The sequence below is a fragment of the Lithobates pipiens genome, unplaced genomic scaffold (assembly GCF_037356315.1).
Source record: "Lithobates pipiens isolate NorthernLeopardFrog02 unplaced genomic scaffold, aLitPip1_a1.2 Scaffold_25, whole genome shotgun sequence".
Lineage (NCBI taxonomy): Eukaryota > Metazoa > Chordata > Amphibia > Anura > Ranidae > Lithobates > Lithobates pipiens.
Window position 1 is genome coordinate 238045870 of NW_027507787.1, and position 24967 is coordinate 238070836.

Here is a 24967-nt window from a genome sequence, read left to right on the forward strand (position 1 = left end):
GGAGGAACTATGCCCCATCATTGGTAACATTGAGCCCCATCGTTGGTGTCATTGGGAAGAACTATGCCCCATCATTGGTGACATTGGGCCCCATCGTTGGTGTCATTGGGAAGAACTATGCCCCATCATTGGTGACATTGGGAAGAACTATGCCCCATCATTGGTAACATTGGGCCCTTTCGTTGGTGTTATTGGGAGAAACTATGCCACATCCTTGGTGTCATTTGGGCCCCATCGTTGTTGTCTTTGGGAGGAACTATGCCCCATCATTGGTAACATTGAGCCCCATCGTTGGTGTCATTGGGAAGAACTATGCCCCATCATTGGTGACATTGGGCCCCATCGTTGGTGTCATTGGGAAGAACTATGCCCCATCGTTGGTGTCATTGGGAAGAACTATGCCCCATCATTGGTAACATTGGGCCCCATCGTTGGTGTCATTGGGAAGAACTATGCCCCATCGTTGGTGTCATTGGGAAGAACTATGCCCCATCATTGGTGACATTGAGCCCCATCGTTGGTGTCATTGGGAAGAACTATGCCCCATCATTGGTGACATTGGGCCCCATCGTTGGTGTCATTGGGAAGAACTATGCCCCATCGTTGTTGTCATTGGGAAGAACTATGCCCCATCATTGGTAACATTGGGCCCTATCGTTGGTGTCATTGGGAAGAACTATGCCCCATCATTGGTGACATTGGGCCCCATCGTTGGTGTCATTGGGAAGAACTATGCCCCATCATTGGTGTCATTGGGAAGAACTATGCCCCATCATTGGTAACATTGGGCCCTATCGTTGGTGTCATTGGGAAGAACTATGCCCCATCATTGGTAACATTGGGCCCTATCGTTGGCGTTATTGGGAGAAACTATGCCACATCCTTGGTGTCATTTGGGTCCCATCGTTGGTGTCTTTGGGAGGAACTATGCCCCATCATTGGTAACATTGAGCCCCATCATTGGTAACATTGGGCCCCATCATTGGTAACATTGGGCCCCATCGTTGGTGTCATTGGGAAGAACTATGCCCCATCATTGGTAACATTGGGCCCCATCATTGGTAACATTGGGCCCTATCGTTGGTGTCATTGGGAAGAACTATGCCCCATCATTGGTCACATTGGGCCCCATCGTTGGTGTCATTGGGAAGAACTATGCCCCATCATTGGTAACATTGGGCCCCATCATTGGTAACATTGGGCCCCATCGTTGGTGTCATTGGGAAGAACTATGCCCCATCATTGGTAACATTGGGCCCTATCGTTGGCGTTATTGGGAGAAACTATGCCACATCCTTGGTGTCATTTGGGCCCCATCGTTGGTGTCTTTGGGAGGAACTATGCCCCATCATTGGTAACATTGAGCCCCATCGTTGGTGTCATTGGGAAGAACTATGCCCCATCATTGGTGACATTGGGCCCCATCGTTGGTGTCATTGGGAAGAACTATGCCCCATCATTGGTGACATTGGGAAGAACTATGCCCCATCATTGGTAACATTGGGCCCTATCGTTGGTGCCATTGGGAAGAACTATGCCCCATCATTGGTGACATTGGGCCCCATCGTTGGTGTCATTGGGAAGAACTATGCCCCATCATTGGTGACATTGGGAAGAACTATGCCCCATCATTGGTAACATTGGGCCCTATCGTTGGTGCCATTGGGAAGAACTATGCCCCATCATTGGTGACATTGGGCCCCATCGTTGGTGTCATTGGGAAGAACTATGCCCCATCGTTGGTGTCATTGGGAAGAACTATGCCCCATCATTGGTAACATTGGGCCCTATCGTTGGTGTCATTGGGAAGAACTATGCCCCATCATTGGTAACATTGGGCCCTATCGTTGGTGTCATTGGGAAGAACTATGCCCCATCATTGGTGACATTGGGCCCCATCGTTGGTGTCATTGGGAAGAACTATGCCCCATCGTTGGTGTCATTGGGAAGAACTATGCCCCATCATTGGTGACATTGGGCCCCATCGTTGGTGTCATTGGGAAGAACTATGCCCCATCATTGGTGTCATTGGGAAGAACTATGCCCCATCATTGGTAACATTGAGCCCTATCGTTGGTGTCATTGGGAAGAACTATGCCCCATCATTGGTAACATTGGGCCCTATCGTTGGCGTTATTGGGAGGAACTATGCCACATCCTTGGTGTCATTTGGGCCCCATCGTTGTTGTCTTTGGGAGGAACTATGCCCCATCATTGGTAACATTGAGCCCCATCGTTGGTGTCATTGGGAAGAACTATGCCCCATCATTGGTGACATTGGGCCCCATCGTTGGTGTCATTGGGAAGAACTATGCCCCATCGTTGGTGTCATTGGGAAGAACTATGCCCCATCATTGGTAACATTGGGCCCCATCGTTGGTGTCATTGGGAAGAACTATGCCCCATCGTTGGTGTCATTGGGAAGAACTATGCCCCATCATTGGTGACATTGAGCCCCATCGTTGGTGTCATTGGGAAGAACTATGCCCCATCATTGGTAACATTGGGCCCTATCGTTGGCGTTATTGGGAGAAACTATGCCACATCCTTGGTGTCATTTGGGTCCCATCGTTGGTGTCTTTGGGAGGAACTATGCCCCATCATTGGTAACATTGGGCCCCATCGTTGGTGTCATTGGGAAGAACTATGCCCCATCGTTGTTGTCATTGGGAAGAACTATGCCCCATCATTGGTAACATTGGGCCCTATCGTTGGTGTCATTGGGAAGAACTATGCCCCATCATTGGTGACATTGGGCCCCATCGTTGGTGTCATTGGGAAGAACTATGCCCCATCATTGGTGTCATTGGGAAGAACTATGCCCCATCATTGGTAACATTGGGCCCTATCGTTGGTGTCATTGGGAAGAACTATGCCCCATCATTGGTAACATTGGGCCCTATCGTTGGTGTCTTTGGGAGGAACTATGCCCCATCATTGGTAACATTGGGCCCTATCGTTGGTGTCATTGGGAAGAACTATGCCCCATCATTGGTAACATTGGGCCCTTTCGTTGGTGTTATTGGGAGAAACTATGCCACATCCTTGGTGTCATTTGGGCCCCATCGTTGGTGTCTTTGGGAGGAACTATGCCCCATCATTGGTAACATTGAGCCCCATCGTTGGTGTCATTGGGAAGAACTATGCCCCATCATTGGTAACATTGAGCCCCATCGTTGGTGTCATTGGGAAGAACTATGCCCCATCATTGGTGACATTGGGCCCCATCGTTGGTGTCATTGGGAAGAACTATGCCCCATCATTGGTAACATTGGGCCCTATCGTTGGTGTCTTTGGGAGGAACTATGCCCCATCATTGGTAACATTGGGCCCTATCGTTGGTGTCATTGGGAAGAACTATGCCCCATCATTGGTAACATTGGGCCCTTTCGTTGGTGTTATTGGGAGAAACTATGCCACATCCTTGGTGTCATTTGGGCCCCATCGTTGGTGTCTTTGGGAGGAACTATGCCCCATCATTGGTAACATTGAGCCCCATCGTTGGTGTCATTGGGAAGAACTATGCCCCATCATTGGTAACATTGAGCCCCATCGTTGGTGTCATTGGGAAGAACTATGCCCCATCATTGGTGACATTGGGCCCCATCGTTGGTGTCATTGGGAAGAACTATGCCCCATCGTTGGTGTCATTGGGAAGAACTATGCCCCATCATTGGTAACATTGGGCCCTATCGTTGGCGTTATTGGGAGAAACTATGCCACATCCTTGGTGTCATTTGGGTCCCATCGTTGGTGTCTTTGGGAGGAACTATGCCCCATCATTGGTAACATTGAGCCCCATTGTTGGTGTCATTGGGAAGAACTATGCCCCATCATTGGTAACATTGGGCCCTATCGTTGGCGTTATTGGGAGAAACTATGCCACATCCTTGGTGTCATTTGGGTCCCATCGTTGGTGTCTTTGGGAGGAACTATGCCCCATCATTGGTAACATTGGGCCCCATCGTTGGTGTCATTGGGAGGAACTATGCCACATCCTTGGTGTCATTTGGCCCTATCGTTGGTGTTATTGGAAGGATCTATGCCCCATCCTTGGTGTCATTTGGGTCCCATCGTTGGTGTCTTTGGGAGTAACTATGCCCCATCATTGGTAACATTGAGCCCCATTGTTGGTGTCATTGGGAAGAACTATGCCCCATCATTGGTAACATTGGGCCCTATCGTTGGCGTTATTGGGAGAAACTATGCCACATCCTTGGTGTCATTTGGGTCCCATCGTTGGTGTCTTTGGGAGGAACTATGCCCCATCATTGGTAACATTGGGCCCCATCGTTGGTGTCATTGGGAGGAACTATGCCACATCATTGGTAACATTGGGCCCTATCGTTGGTGTCATTGGGAAGAACTATGCCCCATCATTGGTGACATTGGGCCTCATTGTTGGTGTCATTGGGAGGAAATTTTGTCAAATCGTTGGTGTCATTGGTAGGAATTGGGCCTCATGATCGATGTTATTGGGAGGAAATATGCCCTATCGTTGGTGTCATTGGGAGGAATTGTGCCCCTTCGTTGGTGACATGCTTCTTATTAATACCTTGGACTGTCTCTAGTTTCTAAAAGGGGTGATTTGGGGGTTATTTGTACTGTTCTTACATTTCCGGGCCTCAATAAATGAGATCGGCCGTCAGTACATCAGAACTGATCGATTTATCAGATACCCATCGTTTTTGGACTGTATAACTTTCCTACAGACTAACTAATATTCACTGATTTGGGTTATCTTCAGCCCCAAAAAAAACAATAGCAGAACGCAGTTTTTGCCTTAATTTATTTGCAACATTTTATTACACAAAGAGACGCATTTTGTTTTCAACATTTTCAGTCTTTGTGGAGTTACCCTTTAACCAGTTGCCGGCCGCCGCACGACGATGTATGTCGACAGAATGGCACGGGCAGGCATATGGGCGTACCTGTACGTCCCTGCCTTCCGCGGATCGGGCCCCCCCCCCCCCCCGGTGCCAGCGGCGGTCGGAATCCGCTCAGGAGCGATCCGGGATGAGGGGGCGGCCATTCATTCATGGCCACCCCCTCGCGATCACTCCTGACGAATGGAAGTGCAGCATGACATCACTTCCTCTCCTGTAATGTAAACACAGGAGAGGAAGTGATGTAATTTCTCCTCCGTGTTGGTATTTTTCGTTCCGGCACCGAGGAGAGAGGATCGGTGAGTTGCACTAACACTACACTGCACAGTAGAACATGCCAGGCACACTCACACCCCCCCCCCCCCCGATCACCCCCCCAATCACCCCTGCACCCCCAGTCACAGTGACACCAATTGCATTTTTTTTTTTGCATTGGTGTCATTTGTGACTGTAATAACTGTTAGGGCAGTTAGGGTTAGCCCCCTTTAGTTCTAGGGTACCCCCCTAACCCCCCCAATAAAGGTTTAACCCCCGTGATCACCCCCCGTCGCCAGTGTCACTAAGGCTGGGTTCACATTGCAGCGGTTTATGAGAACGGATGTGATTCGCACCGCACTGCAGTGCAAATCACATCCGATCTCTGTGCGATGCGAGTTCAGCCATACAGATAGTATACAGATAGTATACAGATAGTATACAGATAGTATGGCTGAATTCGTGTCGCACCCGCCGCAAACTCGCACGGGACCCTTTTTTTGGTCCGCAGCAGAATCGGATCGCATGGGTGTTCACACCATGCGATCCGAGTTTGCAGATCGCACTGCGATATGCGAACTGATCTGGGGGTGTCATTAACATTTCACTGACACTCCCAGCAGTTCGCATAGGGCAGTGTGAACTGCCGCCGGGAGGCATGCGATGCGGGAACCCGCCGCGGATTTGTGGCGTTCCCGCATCGCTCCAGTGTGAACCCAGCCTAATAAGCGATCGTTTTTCTGATCGCTGTATTAGTGTCACAGGTGACGCTAGTTAGGCAGGTAGGTATTTAGGTTCGCCGCAGCTTTTTATATCGCCAGGGACCCCCATATACTACCGCATAAAGCCCCCTGATTGCCCCCTAGTTAACCCTTTCACCAGTGATCACCATATAACTGTTACAGGTGACGCTGGTTGGTTAGTTATTTTTTATAGTTTCAGGGCACCCGCCATTTATTACCTAATAAAGGTTTAACCCCCTGATCACCCGGCGGGTGATATAAGTTTGAGGGTCAGATAAGGTCTGTGTCGCCCCAGGCAGCGTCAGGTTAGTGCCAGTACCGCTAACACCCACTCACAAAGCATACACCTCCCTTAGTAATATAGTATCTGATCAGATCTATACTAGCGTCGCCAGCAGTTTAGGTTTCCCAAAACGCATTGTTAGCGGGATCAGCCCAGATACCCGCTAGCACCTGCGTTTAGCCCCTCCGCCAAGCCCAGCCCAGCCCACCCAAGTGCAGTATCGATCGATCACTGTCACTTACAAAACACAACACACATAACTGCAGCGTTCGCAGAGTCAGGCCTGATCTTTGCCATCGCTAACAGTTTTTTTTGTAGCGTTTTGATACAGTCGCTGACAGCCTAGGTGCTTTTTTACCTGTGAGTCTCACTAGTGTACCCCTAAATTTAGGGGTGTCTACTTTCCAAAATGGGGTCATTTGGGGGGGGGGGGGGGGGGGTTTGTGCCATCTTGGCATTTTATGGCCTTCAAAACTGCGATGGGTAGTGAGGAGTGAAATCAAAAATTTACACCCTTAGAAATCCTGAAGGCGGTTCTTGGTTTTCGGGGCCCCGTACGCGGCTAGGCTCCCAAAAAATCCCACACATGTGGTATCCCCGTACTCAGGAGAAGCAGCAGAATTTATTTTGGGGTGTCATTTCACATATGCCCATAGCATGTGTGAGAAATATATCATTTAGTGACAACTTTGTGAAAAAAAAATAAAAATAAAATAAAAGTTTGTAATTTTCCCGCAACTTGTGGCAAAATATAAAATATTCCATGGACTCAACATGCCTCTCAGCAAATAGCTTGGGGTGTCTACTTTCTAAAATGGGGTCATTTGTGGGGGTTTTTGTGCCATCTTGGCATTTTATGACCTTCAAAACTGTAATAGGTGGTGAGGAGTGAAATCAAAAATTTACGCCCTTAGAAAGCCTGAAGGCGGTTCTTGGCTTTCGGGGCCCCGTACGCGGCTAGGCTTCCAAAAAGTCCCACATATGTGGTATCCCCGTACTCAGGAGAAGCAGCAAAATTTATTTTGGGGTGTCATTTCACATATGCCCATAGCATGTGTGAGAAATATATCATTTAGTGACAACTTTGTGAAAAAAATAAATAAATAAATAAAAGTTTGTAATTTTCCCGCAACTTGTGGCAAAATATAAAATATTCCATGGACTCAACATGCCTCTCAGCAAATAGCTTGGGGTGTCTACTTTCTAAAATGGGGTCATTTGTGGGGGTTTTGTGCCATCTTGGCATTTTATGGCCTTCAAAACTGTGATAGGTAGTGAGGAGTGAAATTACAAATGTATGCCCTTAGAAAGCCTGAAGGCGGTGCTTGGTTTTCGGGGCCCCGTACGCGGCTAGGCTTCCAAAAAGTCCCACACATGTGGTATCCCCGTACTCAGGAGAAGCAGCAGAATTTATTTTGGGGTGTCATTTCACATATGCCCATAGCATGTGTGAGCAATATATCATTTAGTGACAACTTTGTGTAAAAAAAAAAAAAAAAAAAAATTTTTTTTTTGTCATTATTCAATCGCTTGAGGCAAAAAAATAAAATATTCAATGGGCTCAACATGCCTCTTATCAATTTCCTTAGGGGGTCTACTTTCCAAAATGGGGTCATTTGGGGGGGTTTTGTACTGCCCTGCCATTTTAGCACCTCAAGAAATGAGATAGGCAGTCGTAAACTAAAAGCTGCGTAAATTCCAGAAAACGTACCTTAGTTTGTAGATGTGACAACTTTTGCGCAAACCAATAAATATACAGTTATTGACTTTTTTTTTTACCAAAGACATGTGGCTGAATACATTTTGGCCTAAATGTATGACTAAAGTTGAGTTTATTGGATTTTTCTAATAACAAAAAGTAGAAAATATCATTTTTTTTCAAAATTTGCGGTCTTTTTACGTTTATATCGCAAAAAAATAAAAATCGCAGAGTCAGTCAAATACCTTTTAAAAGAAAGCTCTATTTGTGGGAAAAAAAGGACGCAAATTTTGTTTGGGTACAACATTGCATGACCGCGCAATTACCAGTTAAAGCAGCGCAGTGCCAAATTGTAAAAAGACCTCTGGTCATTTACCAGCAAAATGGTCCGGTCTGAAGGTGGTTAAATACCACCAAAAAAAAAATATTTGTGTGAATTTTTTTTTTTTAAATGATCAAGGTATAATTAATGAATCTATACGCTCAATATACAAACTATAAAAATAGCACTTCCGTGGCCGCATCGCAACAATGTATATGGCCACATCGCATCAATGTATATGGCCACATCGCAACAATGTATATGACCACATCGCATCAATGTATATGACCACATCGCAACAATGTATATGACCACATCGCAACAATGTATATGACCACATCGCAACAATGTATATGACCACATCGCAACAATGTATATGACCACATCGCATCAATGTATATGACCACATCGCAACAATGTATATGGCCACATCGCAACAATGTATATGGCCACATCGCATCAATGTATATGACCACATCGCAACAATGTATATGACCACATCGCAACAATGTATATGACCACATCGCAACAATGTATATGGCCACATCGCATCAATGTATATGACCACATCGCAACAATGTATATGACCACATCGCAACAATGTATATGGCCACATCGCATCAATGTATATGACCACATCGCAACAATGTATATGACCACATCGCAACAATGTATATGACCACATCGCATCAATGTATATGGCCGCATCGCAACAATGTATATGGCCACATCGCAACAATGTATATGGCCACATCGCATCAATGTATATGACCACATCACAACAATGACTTTCAAAGGGCAAGAATAAAGTGCAAAAAATGCTCCAAAAGTGATAATCGTGCAATAATAAAGTCCAGTACAGAAAGTCTCCAAGTGACAGTTCATAAGGGAAAAAAAGTGCAAAGTAACCGAAAGGGATTCCACTTCATCCAATTGTTATCACCCTCCGATGTGCGCCACTCATTTGCCCCAGCCTCTCGCCTCATAATAAGACCCCCTACAGGTCAAATCGGGCCTTTTATAAGGATAAACGCTGGATCCTCGGCGATCGATCGACTCCCACAGATATCCACAACAATGCCGGTACCAGGGTGGGTTTCAGGCTCAACCAATGCGGTATTAACATGCAATAGAGAAGGGGGGGGGGGGGCTCCATAAAAAAAAAACACGTAATAACTTACAGTTCAAAATACACGATACAGCTTAGTAAAGGAACTTTCGGTCTCGCCGGCGAACCGGAAGTGGCGACACCCGGCTCCTCCCTGGCGCGTTGCGTCACCGAACACGTGACTTCATCAAAGGGTAATGGAGTCGGGTGTCCATTGCCGGTTTTATATAGTGAGTTCTGCTGTCATAGCAACAGCAATAATTAGAAAAACTACAAGTTCTCTCTGAATTTTCAATAGCTTGATACCAATATGCTGGGAATCCTCCTACACAATTCATGTAACATTTTATAAAGGATTAAAACAAAAGCATAAAAATATTATTAACCACCTTGCGCCGGGTGGACGTGCTTGACATTCCGTGGGGTATATCTGAACGATGCCCGAGGCTACAGACATCATTCTGATATCGGCATTTTCAGCCGGCGATTCCCTGCACCATAAGAACGATCATAGCGGCTGTTCCGCTGATTGATCGTTCTTACGGGCGGCGGGAGGGGATGCCCCCCCCCCCCGCCGCCCTCCGGTGCTTCTACCAACTCACTGCTTCCATCGGTGAGTCGGTCATGGGATCCGCCGGCCCCCCGGATGGTGATCATAGAGATTTCCGGCGGACCAGATGGTCGCCGGAGTCTCTATGATCGTTCGGAGGCCAGGCGCGATGTTATGACATCACGCCCGGCCTCTGCATTCAAATAATGTTTACATTCCTTGTAATAGGAATAAAAGTAATCCATTTTTTTTTTTTTTTTAACCACTTGCCGAACAGCACGCGACTATGTACGTCGACAGAATGGCACGGGCAGGCAAATGGGCGTACCTGTACGTCCCTTTAAATTTGCCGCCCTGCCATCGCTGGTCGGGACCCCCGCGAGTCCGGTCGCGGGACCCGCGGACTCTATCGCCGCGGGCATCCCCGCGATCGTCTCACGGAGCGGCCGAATGGAGGAAATGCAGAGTAAACAGCATCTCTCCATTCTGCCTAGCAACTAGTGACGCTGATCTCTGCTCCATGTGATTGGAGCAGAGATCAGTGTTCACTAAATGAAAGCCCAGCCCCCCCCACAGTTAGTAACACACCCCTAGGAACACTTAACCCCTACACTGCCACCCACTGGTTAACCCCTTCACTGCCAGTGTCATTTACACAGGAATCACTGCATTTATATAGCACTGATTACTATATAAATGACAATGGTCCCAAAAATGTGTCAAAAATGACCGATGGGTCCCCCACAATGTCGCAGTCACAATAAAAATCGCTGATCGCCGCCATTACTAGTAAAAAAAAAATAATAAAAAATTATTAATAAAAATGCTATAAAACTATCCCCTATTTTGTAAACGCTATAACTTTTGCGCAAACCAATCAATAATCGCTTGTTGCGATTTTTTTTTTACCAAAAATATGTAGAAGAATACGTATCGGCCTAAACTGAGGGAAAAAAATTTTTTTATATATATTTTTGGGGGATATTTATTATAACAAAAAGTAAAAAATAATGCGTTTTTTTCAAAATTGTCGCTCTATTTTTGTTTATAGCGCAAAAAATAAAAACCGCAGGTGTGATCAAATACCACCAAAAGAAAGCTCTATTTGTGGGAAAAAAAGGACGTCAATTTTGTTTGGGAGCCACGTCGCACGAACGCGCAGTTGTCAGTTAAAGCAACGCACTGCCGAATCGCAAAAAGTGGTCTGGTCTTTGACCAGCAAATTGCCGCCGTTGGCCGGCGTTGGCCGGTAATTGAGCCCCCGGCTTTGAGGCCTTCTACAATCCTATGGTTCCTTCTGGAATCTGGCGCCTTCTTGTGGTGGCCGTTGGAATTACAACCAGCAATGCTAATAGAGCTTCCCCTGCCTGCCAGCCTATCTCCTTCCCTTTACTCAGAACCCCTAAACATATATATATATATATATATATATATATATATATATATATATATATATATATATATATATATATTTTATTCTAACACCCTAGAGAATAAAATGGTGGTCGTTGCAATACTGTCTGTCACACCGTATTTGCACAGCGGACTTACAAGCGCACTTTTTTGGGGAAAATATATTTAATAAAAAAATAAAAATAAGACAACAGTAAAGTTAGCCCAATTTTTTTTTATATTGTGAAAGATAATGTTACGTCGAGTAAATCGATACCCAACATGTCACGCTTCAAAATTGCGCCCGCTCATGGAATGGCGACAAACTTTTACCCTTTAAAATCTCCATAGGCGACGTTTAAAAAATTCTACAGGTTGCACGTTTTAAATTACAGAGGAGGTCTGGGGCTAGAATTATTGCTCTCACTCTACCGCAGCGATACCTCACATGTGTGGTTTGAACACCGCTTTCATATATGCGTTGGCTTCTGCACGCAAGCTTGGCAGGACAGGGCGCGTTTAAAATAATTTTTTTTTCTTATTTTAACTTTTATTTTTTTCACTGGTCTTTGAAAAAAAAATGTGTGTCACTTTTATTCCTATTACAAGGAATGTAAAAATCCCTTGTAATAGAAAAAAGCATGACAGGTCCTCTTGTATCTGAGATCCGGGGGGTCAGAGAGACCTCACATCTCATATTTACACTTAAATGCAATTTAAAAAAAATTGTCATTTGAAAAAAAAAAAAATGTCCCTCTAAGAGCTATGGGCAATGACTTGGAGACGGGGGGGGTGGGGGCGCTATCTTCCCCTCACTCGTCTCCATGTCAGGCCAGGGACAGGTCCGGATCGCCGTCACGGACCCGGCTCCTAACTTTTTTAGCTGGCTCCTAGATTCCAAGCAAATTTGTCAACCCCTGGTGTTGGGTATTTATTTACTCGGCGTATCTTCATCTTTCACATTATGCAAAAAAATTGGGCTAACTTTACTGTTTTTTTTTAACCAATTGAGATCCGCGGTATAGCCAAATGACGGCTACAGCGCGGATCTCCCTTTCCTGGGACTACGTCTATTGACGTCGTCCCGTGCACGAGCGGCCTGCGAGCCCCCTGTGATTGGCGAGTCTACGAGACTCGCCTTATCACGTGATCAGCTGTCAGCCAATGACAGCTGATCATGTGATATAAAGGAGCCGGTAATCGGCTATTATTCTGAGAAAAAAAAAGCCTATCACCGGCGGCCGTGATCGGGACATCAGTCCCGATCACTGACAGCCCTGCTAGTGCCCACCTGCCCCCTGCCAGTGCCCACCTTCCCCCTGCAGTGCCACATGTTTAAAAAGTAAGTGCCCCCCGTCAGTGCCACCCAGCAGTGCCCACAATCTGCCTCAAAGGTGCTGCACCCCAGTGCCCATCAGTGTCATCTACCAGTGCCCAGCAGTGCCACCTATCAGAGCCACCTATCAGTGCCCATCAGTCCCATCTATCAGTGGTACCTATCAGTGCCCATCCGTGCCACCCATCTGTGCCCATCTTTGCCCATCAGTGCCGCCTTATCTGTGCCCATCGGTGCCGCCTTATCTGTGCCTATCAGTGCCCACCAATGCAGCCAATGAAGGAGAAAAATGACCCGTTTGCAAAATTTTATAACAAACTATTAAACATGATTTTTATTTTTTTTTTGCAAAAAATAAAACTCCGAGCTGTAATTAAATACCACCAAAAGAAAGCTCTATTTGTGGGAAAAAAATGATAAAAATTTCATTTGGGTACAGTGTTGTATGACCGCGTAATTGTCATTCAAAGTGCATCAGCGCTGAAAGCTGAAAATTGGTCTGGGACTGAGGGGGGTTTAAGTGCCCAGTAAGCAAGTGGTTAAAACATGAAACTGAAAAAAAAAAAACGTGTTCGAAAAATTGCTGCGCAAAATACCGTGCGAGAAAAAAAAAACATATATAATGTTTGGGTGTTCTATGTAATTTTCTAGCAAAAAAAAAAATTCAGAATTTTTACATGTAGGAGAGAAATGTCAGAATTGGCCTGGGAGCGAAGTGGTTAAGAGCGATCTGATGGGTATAATCCACCATTAGAGCGTTCTTAATAATATATTTTTATAAGTGCTATTTTTATACTTTGTATAGATTGATTGATTATACTTTGATCATTTTATATTTTATTCAGTTGAGTTGGCGCCACGTACTTTCTTTTTTCATTTGTGTGAGAACACCTTTCATGTTGGCAGCTCCTCATTTTATATTGTCTGGTGTAGTTTAGGTTTGCACGTTAGTTACCCCCTTTTTCACGTTTTTATGGCCGTTTTTCGAGGTGATCTCACCGGCGTTTCTTGTGTTTTGCAGATGAAGTGACTTTGCTACATGCTGAACAGGAGTCCTCCCAGAAGAGGATTCTAGAACTTTCCCAGAGGCTGTCTGACCTGGATGAGGAGTACCAGATAGAGAGGGCCAGAGGAGAACGTCTTCAATTCATCCAAGTGAGTAAAAAAAAAAAGAAAAAAAAAAAAGGCCACATTCGGGGGGGGGGCCTATGTCCATTGGCTTTTGCGCTGCCATACGAGTCGGGGATGCAAAACCTGCTTGAAGCGACATCAAAAATATGAAAAAAATAAATAAAAATGCCCGCGCACACCGCTTGAAGTTGCAGTAAAGTCTTTTGTGCCATTTTTACCTACAGGTACGCTTATAATAAGACTTATCTGTATAATATCACCTAAACCTGCACCATTTAGGAGATATTCCAGCTGGTGACCTCGCCGGGCCCATGCACTCTGTAGGAATGGCATACCCAGCCCAGCACAGTGGTGTAGTGGTTAGCACTCTCACCTAGCAGTAAAAAAAGGGTCACTGGTTCGAATCCCCAACCACGACACTACCTGCCTGGAGTTTGCATGTTCTCCCTGTGCCTGCGTGGGTTTCCGCCGGGTACTCCGGTTTCCTCCCACACTCCAAAGACATGCAGGTAGGTTAATTGGCTTCTGTCCAAAAAAAAAAATTGGCCCCTAGTATATGAATGGGGACCTTGGATTGTGGGATTGAGGGTAGGGACCAATGAGAGTGTGCAATGTACAGGGATAGGGGTAGACACACACTGGATGGACTGGTGTCTTTATTCAACCTTACTAACTATGAAACTATGAAGATCTTTGCCGTGCCCGTGACGTCACCGCGGCTCAGCCAATCAGACAGACAGAGCCTGTGAACCCCGGAAGAAATGGACTTCAACCACGTCGGTGTGCAGCCAGTTTCTTCCTTCGTTGAACCCGGGAAGAAGACCGGGGGAAGATGGAATCCCTGTCAGTGGTGACAGGGCGCCCCTGGAGGGATCTGTTCTAAAGGTAAGTGTGACATAATGCAGTGCTTACTAGAAAATGATGGCTTAACCACTCACCGACCGTGCTTTGTCCGAATGACAGCTTACAGAGCAGCCGGGAGGCCGTCGAATGAGTGCGGGGCGCGGGCGGCGCTCTCTGTGTCTGGAGGGACACTTCTGATGACAGATCGAGGTAAAGTGCCAATCGGCAGCTCTTTACCATGTGATCACCTGTATCCAATCGCAGCTGATCACAGGCTTTCCTTTCCTCATGCTGACAGCAAGAGGAGAGGAGAAGTGAGCTGATAACCAGTTTTTCTAAAAAGGGGGCATGTACACTGATTATTAGTGTCCTGATTATCAGTGCAGTCCCAACAGTGCCCACCAGTGCTGCCAATCTGTGCCACCTCATCAGTGCCCAACAATGCAGCCTATCGGTGCCCATCAATGGAGTCTCCTTCACATCACAGTGGGCGGCACAGTGGTGTAGTGGTTAGCGCTCTCACCTAGCAGTAAGAAGGGTCACTGGTTCAAATCCCAACCACGACACTACCTGCCTGGAGTTTGCATGTTCTCCATGTGCCTGCGTGGGTTTCCTCCGGGTACTCCGGTTTCCTCTCACACTCCAAAGACATGCAGGTAGGTAAATTGGCTTCTGTCAAAAATTGGCCCCTAGTATATGAATGGGGACCTTGGATTGTGGGCTCCTTGAGGGTAGGGACTGATGTGAGTGTGCAATGTACAGGGATGGGGACAATTGTAGACACTCACTTAGGTTGAACTGGATGGACTGGTGTCTTTTATTCAACCTTACTATGAAACTATGAAACATCAGTGAAGGAGAAAAATTTATTTGTTTGCAAAATTTTATAACAAACTATGAAAATGTTTGTTTTTCTTTTTTTGATTTTCAAAATGTTCGGTATTTATTTGTTTAGCAAAAAAATAAAAAGCCCAATGGTGATTAACTACCACCAAAAGAAAGCTTTATTTGTGTGAAAAAAATGATAAAAATGTTGTTTGGATACAGTTGTAGTAGGACCGCGCAATTGTCATTCAAAGTGTGACAGCGCTGAAAACTGAAAATTGGCCTGGGCAGGAGAGGGGTAAAAGTGCATGGTAGGCAGGTGGTTAAACCTGCAGGTGGGGGGGGTTAACTTTACTATCACTTTAAAATGAAACGCTAATAAAAAAATAAAGCTGGCAGCACAATAAAGTGTTTTAACCACTTCCCGCCCAGCCTATAGTCAGTTGACAGCTGGGCGTCGATCTGGGTGGACGTCCTATGACGTCCTCCCGGGTCGTCCCTTGTATGCGCCCCCAGGGCCATGCTGGGGACACAGATTCCCCAGCCTCTTTCTCTGCAGCCTCAGCTGCACTGAATATGAATGGACAGGAGACAGAGGCTTCTCTCCATTCATAAACTGAAGCTGAGGAAACACAGTTTACGATGCTCGGTGACAGTTATGAATGAGCAGAGTCTGTGATCACTGACTGTGCATTCGGAACTGATAAATGACATATTTACCTTCTTCTGCTCTCCATCCTGACAAATTGAGCACGGAAGGGGGCCCGGAGGAGCACGGAAGGGGGCCCGGAGGAGCACGGAAGGGGGCCCGGAGGAGCACGGAAGGGGGACCGAGGAGCATGGAGGGAGACTGGAGGAGGATATGGGGGACAGTCGGGGTGATCGGTGCGGCGCTGGGGAGAATTTACAATCGCCAATCTCCCTGTATACATTTCAATAAAGCAGCTGAAAGCCACGGGAGGGAGAGGAGGAGAAGCGGCTGTTCGCTGCTTTATTGAAATGTATACAGGGAGATTGGCGATTGTAAATTCTCCCCAGCGCCGCACCGATCACCCCGACTGTCCCCCATATCCTCCTCCAGTCTCCCTCCATGCTCCTCCGGGCCCCCTTCCGTGCTCCTCCGGGCCCCCTTCCGTGCTCCTCCGGGCCCCCTTCCGTGCTCCTCCGGGCCCCCTTCCGTGCTCAATTTGTCAGGATGGAGAGCAGAAGAAGGAGACGGTAAATATGTCATTTATCAGTTCCGAATGCACAGTCAGTGATCACAGACTCTGCTCAGCACCGCACCAATCACCCTGATCCTCCTCCAGTCCCCCTTCCGTGCTCTTCCGGTCCCCCTTCCGTGCTCTTCCGGTCCCCCTTCCGTGCTCTTCCGGTCCCCCTTCCGTGCTCTACCGGTCCCCCTTCCGTGCTCTACCGGTCCCCCTTCCGTGCTCTACCGGTCCCCCTTCCGTGCTCTACCGGTCCCCCTTCCGTGCTCTACCGGTCCCCCTTCCGCGCTCTTCCGGTCCCCCTTCCATGCTCTTCCGGTCCCCCTTCCGTGCTCAATCTCACAGGATGGAGAGCGGAAGAAGGAGCCGGTAAATATGTAATTTAACGGCTTCTTCCTTTTCCGAATGCACAGTCAGTGATCACAGACCCTGTTCATTCATAACTGTCACCGAGCATCGTAAACGGTGTTTCCTCTGCTTCAGTTTATGAATGGAGAGAAGCCTCTGTCTCCTGTCCATTCATATTCAGTGCAGCTGAGGCTGCAGAGAAAGAGACTGGGGAATCCGTGTCCTCAGCGTGGCCCTGGGGGCGCGTACAAGGGACGACTCGGGAGGACGTCACAGGACGTCCACCCAGATCGACGCCCAGCTGTCAACTGACTATAGGCTGGGCGGGAAGTGGTTAAAACACTTTATTGTGCTGCCAGCTTTATTTTTTATTAGCGTTTCATTTTAAAGTGATAGTAAAGTTACCCCCCCCCCCCCCGCAGGTTTAACCACCATCAATGATCTCCCTGTATACATTTCAATAAAGCAGCGAACAGCCGTTTCTCCTCCTCTCCCTCCTGCGGCTTTCAGCTGCTTTAATGAAATCTATACAGGGAGATCAGTGATTGTAACTCCTCTCCATCGGGCAAATGCTCATTATCTATACCGCTACTAGTATCGGTATCAGCACAACCCTAACTTTAACATTGTCCTACATGTCTCACATTTTGGCTGATTTGTGCCGACATTTGAGCCATAGGTACAATGTAGTTTTATTTTACGCTGTCCTTTGTCTTTCAGCAAGAATTGGACACAATGAAAGGACTTCTAGAAGCAGAACGTTCCAGGCGACTGGCTGCTGAAGAGCAAGGTGAGAAATTAGAAGAGGAGGGACAGGCTAAGCTTAGAAGAGTGAAGGACTCCCTGAAACAGCTGGAGACGGAAGCCTCTGAGCTCAGGGAGACTCTTAAAACGACTCGGTGCGATAAGGAGAATGCCTTGGAAGCGTTGGAGCGCCAACAGCTTCAAAAGAAGGAACAGGACTTCGAAATGGAAATTTTAAAACAGACTTTAACGCAATGTCAAGAAGAAAAAGAGAGCGCTCTCGCGGCATTGTCAGATTATACCTTCACGTTAGAAGAGAGGGACAAGCAGATCAGTGAGCTTAGAGAAAATATTCGAGAGTGTACAGATGAGAAACAGAATGCTTTGACTTCGGTATCGGAGCTCCGCGTGGCTGTGCAAGAAAGAGACCGGGAAATCAAGACGCTGAAAGAGACGGTGCTACTGATCCAACAAGAGAAAGAGACAGCTGCCAGCGCTTTACAGGAACAAATCCAAAGTACTAAGAAGACAGAAGAGCGACTGTCTGTCCTAACTAGAAGCCTGGAAGAGTGTGAAAGTCTGAAAGAGAGTGCGTTGAGAGCGGAAGAAAGATGCCGCCTGCTTGTCGCAGAGAGAGACCAACAAATAAACACTTTGAATGAGAGCCTTAGACTCTCTGACGTAGAAAGGGAGAGACTTTTGGAGCAACTTTCTGTTGCGACTTTAGAGTCATCCCAGGAGCAGTCCTCTCTATTAGAACATCTCCAGCAACGTGAAGCCATGGTTAATGCTTTAGAGCAGACGTTAGGAGAGCGCAATAAAGAAATTAAGGAATTGGGAGAGTGCATAAAAGAGCAGCAGATTAAAACCGACAACCTGATGGAGGAATTAGTTCAGCAAACTCAGTCTTTAGAAGAAAGAGACTCGCTGATTGAGTCTCTACGATTAAGACTCGTAGAGTGTGAATCCGAGAAGGAAGATCTGGTGCTTTTAAGAAGAGAGAGTGAACAGAATCTGCAATCATTAAAGGAGATCCTTCAAGAGTGCTGTGAGGACAAGGAGAGATACTTCAATTCGTTGCAGTCTCAGAATGAGAAGGTACAAGAAAGAAACAAAGAAATTGAATTGCTGAAAGAGGGTGTCTTGTCTGCCCAAAAGGAAAAGGAGACTCTTCTACATGATCTGGAGTCACAAAAGAGCTCCTTGAAAGAAGGAAATGCAGCTTATGCATCTCTGCAAGAGACTCTGCAGGAGAGCCAGAAGACCAGGGAAAACCAGGCGCTGATTATCGAACAGCAAAAAAAAGATATCATCTCCTTGAAAGGGACCTTAGAAGGATACCAGAAAGAGAAGTCCAATGCACGGACGACAATCGTGAGTTTGGAATCTCAGATAGCTTCCATACAAAGACAGGCTAGGATGGAAGAAGAACGACTGAGAGAAAAAATAATGGAGAACGTTCAGGCCCTGCAAAAGAAGGAGGAGGAAGTTGAATTGTTGGAGAAACGAGCGGAGAAAGATTGTAGGGACCAAAATGAGAAACTGGAGGAACTTTCCCAAACTGTGCGAGAGAAGGAGAAGGAAATACAAAATCGTAAGATAGAAAACAAAGAGTTGCAAAGTAAACTTTCTGAAGCTCTTCAAGAGAGAGAAAAAATGGAAGACCGGATGGAAAAAGATATCCAGTATTTGAAAGAGGAAAATATGAAACATGTTCAGATCCTGAAGGAGAAAGAGGAAGAACTTGTAGCGTTGGAGGAAGAAGCCCAAAAAGTGCGCAGAAGTCAAAATGAGAAGCTAGAACAGATTACACAAACTATCAAAGAGAAGGAAAAACTACTGAAGGAAATTCAAAATCTTCAGAGAGAAAATGAAGCGTTGCAAAGCAAATGTTCTGAAACTCTGCAAGAGAGAGAAAAATTGGAAGAACGGATGGAAAATGACATCAAGTATTTGAGAGAGAAAGTAATGGAACATGTTCAGTCCCTGAAGGAGAAAGAGGAAGAACTTGATGCATTGGAGCAACAAGCCCAGAGAATGCGCAGAGGTCAAAACGAAAAGCTGGAAGAGCTTTCACAAACTATCAAAGAGAAGGAGAAAATCTCAAAGGAAATGCAAAATCTTCTAAGAGAAAACAAAGAGTTGCAAAGTAAACTTTCTAAAGGTCTCCAAGAGAAAGAAAAAATGGAAGAACAGATTGAAAAAGACATCCAGTATTTGAAAGGGAAGAATATGGAATATGTTCAGAGCCTAAAGGAGAAAGAGGAAGAACTTGAAGCGTTGGAGGAAAAAGCCCAAAGAATGCACAGAAGTCAAAACGAGAAGCTGGAAGAGCTTTCACAAACTATCAAAGAAAAGGAGAAACTCTCAAAGGAAACATTAAATCTTCAGAGAGAAAATAAAGAGTTGCAAAGTAAACTTTCTGAAGCTCCTCAAGAGAGAGACAAATTGGAAAAACGGATGGAAAATGAGATCAAGTATTTGAGAGAGAAAGTAATGGAACATGTTCAGTCCCTGAAGGAGAAAGAGGAAGAACTTGAAGCATTGGAGGAACAAGTCCAAAGAACGCACAGAGGTCAAACTACGAAGCTGGAAGAGCTTACACAAACTATCAAAGAGAAGGAAAAACTATTAAAGGAAATTCAAAATCTTCAGAGAGAAAATGAAGTGTTGCAAAGCAAATTTTCTGAAACTCTGCAAGAGAGAGAAAAATTGGAAGAACGGATGGAAAACGACATCAAGTATTTGAAAGGGAAGAATATGGAATATGTTCAGAACCTAAAGGAGAAAGAAGAAGAACTTGAAGCATTGGAGGAAAAAGCCCAAAGAATGCACAGAAGTCAAAACGAGAAGCTGGAAGAGCTTTCACAAACTATCAAAGAGAAGGAGAAACTCTCAAAGGAAACATTCAATCTTCAGAGAGAAAATAAAGAGTTGCAAAGTAAACTTTCTGAAGCTCTTCAAGACAGAGAAAAATTGGAAGAACGGATGGAAAAAGACGCCCAGTATTTGAAAGAGGAAAATATAAAATATGTTCAGATCCTGAAGGAGAAAGAGGAAGAACTTGAAGTGTTGGAGGAAGAAGCCCAAAAAGTCCGTAGAAGTCAAAATGAGAAGCTGGAAGAGCTTACACAAACTATTAAAGAAAAGGAGAAACTACAGAAGGAAATTCAAAATCTTCAGAGAGAAAATGAAGAGTTGCAAAGCAAATTTTCTGGAACTCTGCAAGAGAGAGAAAAATTGGAAGAACAGATGGAAAATGAGATCAAGCATTTGAGAGAGAAAGTAATGGAACATGTTCAGACCCTGAAGGAGAAAGAGGAAGAACTTGAAGCGTTGGAGGAACAAGTCCAAAGAATGCACAAAAGTCAAAACGAAAAGCTGAAAGAGCTTACACAAGCTATCAAAGAGAAGGAGAAACTCTCAAAGGAAATGCAAAATCTTCAGGGAGAAAACGAAGAGTTGCAAATCAAACTTTCAGATGCTCTGGAAGCGAGCAAAGAATTGAAAGAACAAATGGAGAGAGACATCCAGTCTTTAAGAGGTAGGGAGCAAAAACTTTTGCAGTCGGTTCTGGAGAAGGAGGTTGAGTTGGAGGAAAAAAGATTACAGTTTGAAAGAGAAAGCAGTACCTTGACAGAAAACATCAAAGAACTTTTGCAATTCTTAAAAGAAAAAGACATACAAAAACAACAGAATGAGGAATATATATTCCAGCTAAAGAGTGAAATAAAAAAGGTTCAGCAAGTTCTACAAGAGAAGAAGGGAGAGATGGAAAAAGAGAGGATCCAGAACAGTAAAGATGTTATGACACTAAAACAAAGAATAGCAGAACTTTCCCAATCACTGACAGAGAGGGATATTCAAGAAGAAGAGAGAGAAGGACACATAAATGCTCTGAAAAAGCGAATAGAGAAACTTACCCAGGATCTAGCCGATAAGGAGAGCGTAGCAACAAAAGCAGAAGAGGACAGGAAAGCGGTGGAGGAATGGATGAGTGGGCTTTCTACGTCCTTTATTGGAGAAATGTCAGAAGAACAGTATGGAGACCGATCTCTAACAAAGAAATTAGAAATACTTCAGAAAGCATTGAAAGAAATGGAACGGCAAAAAGAAGTAGAGAATAGGGAGAGAGGCAAATTGATAGAAAGACTTTCACATTTGTCTCAGGCTTTCAAAGACAAGAAACAAGAGCTAGACCAGGCAGAAGGCAACATGAGTGCTTTGAAGGAAACTATGGAAAGACTTGTATTAAAAGAAGAAGAAGTAAAACATAGGGAACGACAGAACGAACAAGAGAAGTTATCTTTGAAGCAAACCGTGGCTGAGCTTTCCCAGGAATTAACGGATAAGGAAAGAGAGATGGAAGAGAAAGAACTTGATGTGAAATATCTGAGAGAACAGGTGGAAGAACTTAGACAAACTTTGATGGGAAGGGATCTGGACCTGAGCGAGAAGGAAAAACACATGGAGGAAGACAAAACGGCCCTGAGTCAAAAAATATTAAAACTGTCCGAAGCTTTAAGGAAAAGGGAAAAAGAAATAGAAGACAAAGAACTTGAGACACAAATTTTTAAAGCCAAGATAGCAGAACTTGGACAAGAGATGCTAAACAAAGAGCAAGACGTAAAGGAGAAGGCAGGAGAATATGAACAAGAAACGGCATTCTTAAAGCAGAGAATTACAGACCTTTCACAATCTATAGCAGATATGAAACAAGAAGCGGAGATGGAGAATGTTGAGATGACCCTACTAAGAGAAAAGGTAGAAGAGCTTGAAGAAAATGTTCTAGACAAAGTAACGAAACTGATGGAGAGGGAAACCAAGATGGCGGAAGATCAAAGATATCACAGGCAGAGATTTACAGAACTTAACCATTCTTTAATTCAACAGAAAATGGAGGAGGAAGCGAAAGAGTTGAGGATGAAAACACTGAAAGAAAAAATAGAAGAACTGAAGCAAGCTTTACTTGACAAAGAAGAGGAAGCTAAGGAAAAAAAGAGGCATTGTGAGGTAGAAAAGAAGACGCTGCACGAGAAAATAACAGAACTTTCCTGGTCTCTAAGGCAGAAGGAGAGTGAAGTAGATGAAGTCAAGTTTGATATGATGTCTCTAAGAGACCAGGTAGAAAAACTCAGATTAGTCCTAGATAAAAAAGAGCAAGATATAAAGAAAGAGAAGCAAAAAGAGGAGGAAGAGAAGAGAACCTTAAAACTAAGGATAAGAGACATTTCTCAGGCCCTCTCGGAAAAGGAGCAAGATGAAGCGGAAACCAAACTTGAGGTGAAATCCCTGAGAGAGAAGATTGGAGAACTTAGACAAGTACTGGTAGACAAAGAGCAAGAGATGAAGGAAAAGAGAAGGCAGAGCGAAGAGCAAAAGAACTCCTTAAAGCAACAGGTGAGAGATGGTTCAGATACCCTCCTGGAGAAAGAGCAAGAAGTTGACCAAGCAAAACTAGAGCTAACAACTCTCAGAGAGAAGATTGGAGAACTTAGGCTAACTCTTATTGCAAAGGAGCAAGACATAGAAGTAGAGAGGAGACAGCATGAGGAAGAAAAGATGTCTCTGCAGCAGAAAGCAAAAGACGTCACCCAAACACTACTTAAGGAAGAGGAAGAAAAGAGAACCTTAAAACAAAGGATAAGAGACATTTCTCAGGCTTTCTCAGAAAAGGAGCAAGACACCGCAGAAACCAAACTTGAGGTGAAATCCTTGAGAGAGAAGATTGGAGAACTTAGACAAGTACTGGTAGACAAAGAGCAAGAGATGAAGGAAAAGAGGAGGCAGAGTGAAGAGGAAAATAACTCCTTAAAGCAACAGGTGAGAGATGGTTCAGATGCCCTCCTGGAGAAAGAGCAAGAAGTGGACGCAGCAAAACTAGAGCGAACAACTCTCAGAGAGAAGATTGGAGAACTTAGACAAGTACTGGTAGACAAAGAGCAAGAGATGGAGGAAAAGAGGAGGCAGAGCGAAGAGGAAAATAAGTCCTTAAAGCAACAGGTGAGAGATGGTTCAGATGCCCTCCTGGCGAAAGAGCAAGAAGTTGACCAAGCAAAACTAGAGCTAAAAACTCTTGGAGAGAAGATTGGAGAACTTAGGCTAACTCTTATTGCAAAGGAGCAAGACATCGAAGTAGAGAGGAGACAGCATGAGGAAGAAAAGATGTCTCTGCAGCAGAAAGCAAAAGACATAAACCAAACTCTACTGAAGAAAGAGAGAGAAGCCAATCGGCATGCACAAGATGTGAACTCTCTCAGAGAAAAGGTTGGAGAACTCAAACATGTCCTAGCAGAAAAGGAACGAGTGTTAGAACAGGAAATGAGGCGGAATGAAGAAGACAAGGAGTCTCTACAGCAGCAACTGAATGCCCATTCTCAGGCTGTTTTTGAGAAAGAGCAAGTAGCTGAGGATTTAAAACGTGAGATAAAAGCCCTTCAAGATAAAGTAGAGGAGCTTAAACTAGTCCTGTTAAATAAAGAAAATGAGGAACTTGCAAAAGAAGGGGAAAGTGAAGAGGAAAAGAGAGCCTGGAGCCAGAGAGTGACAGAACTCTCAAAGGCCTTACTGGAAAAAGACCGAGAAGCCAATGATGCTAATAAGCAGATGAAGTCATTAAGAAATAAAATAGAAGAACTGAGGCAAGCGCTAACAAATAAAGAGAAAGAGATTAACGAGTTGTCAATAAGGATTGAATACGAGAATAATTCGCTTAGGCAAAAAGTTGCAGAACTTTCTCAAACTCTAGTAGACAAAGAGAGAGACTCCGAGAAGACGAAGAGTGAAATGCAATCCATGAAAGAAGCCGATGAAAAAAATGGACAGATCCTGAAAGAAAGAGAACAGGATCTCAAAGACAAAGAAAGATTTAGCGAGGAGGAAAAGGCCAAACTGAGACGTGAAATAGCGGAACTTTCCCAGGCTCTTGTGGTAAAGGAGGAAGGTGCGGAGGTGATGGAACAGGAGTTAAGAATTAGGGGTGAGAAACTGGAAGCTCTTGGACAAGTCCTGTTAGATAAAGAGCAGGAAACGAACATGAAAGAGATAGAAAGACTGTACCTGAGACGAAAGGTGGTAGAGCTTTCTCAGGCGAGGTCCGAAAAAGAGAGGAAGGCAGAGGTGACCGACACGGAGATGAACTCTCTGAAAGCCAAAATCGGAGAACAGGCAGGGACTGGCAAAGGAATGCCGTTTCTGGGTGGGAACAGAGAGGACCTGGACAACCGGCAAGAGGAAATCGAAGAACAAGGAATGAACATTCAATTACACAAAGGAGGATCTAAGAATACATGAG

The 24967-nt window shown here is 45.1% G+C and overlaps 1 protein-coding gene across 1 annotated transcript in view; it reads left to right on the top strand.

Annotated features, from left to right (window-relative positions):
* Positions 1-24966, top strand: part of LOC143930985 (uncharacterized) — a 49177-nt gene extending 24211 nt beyond the window's left edge. The window contains exons 6-7 of the mRNA XM_077455697.1: positions 13596-13729; positions 17650-24966. Coding sequence (XP_077311823.1) covers positions 13596-13729; positions 17650-24966 — 7451 coding nt within the window. The remainder of the gene's footprint in view (positions 1-13595; positions 13730-17649) is intronic.
* The last annotated feature ends 1 nt before the right edge of the window (position 24967 follows it).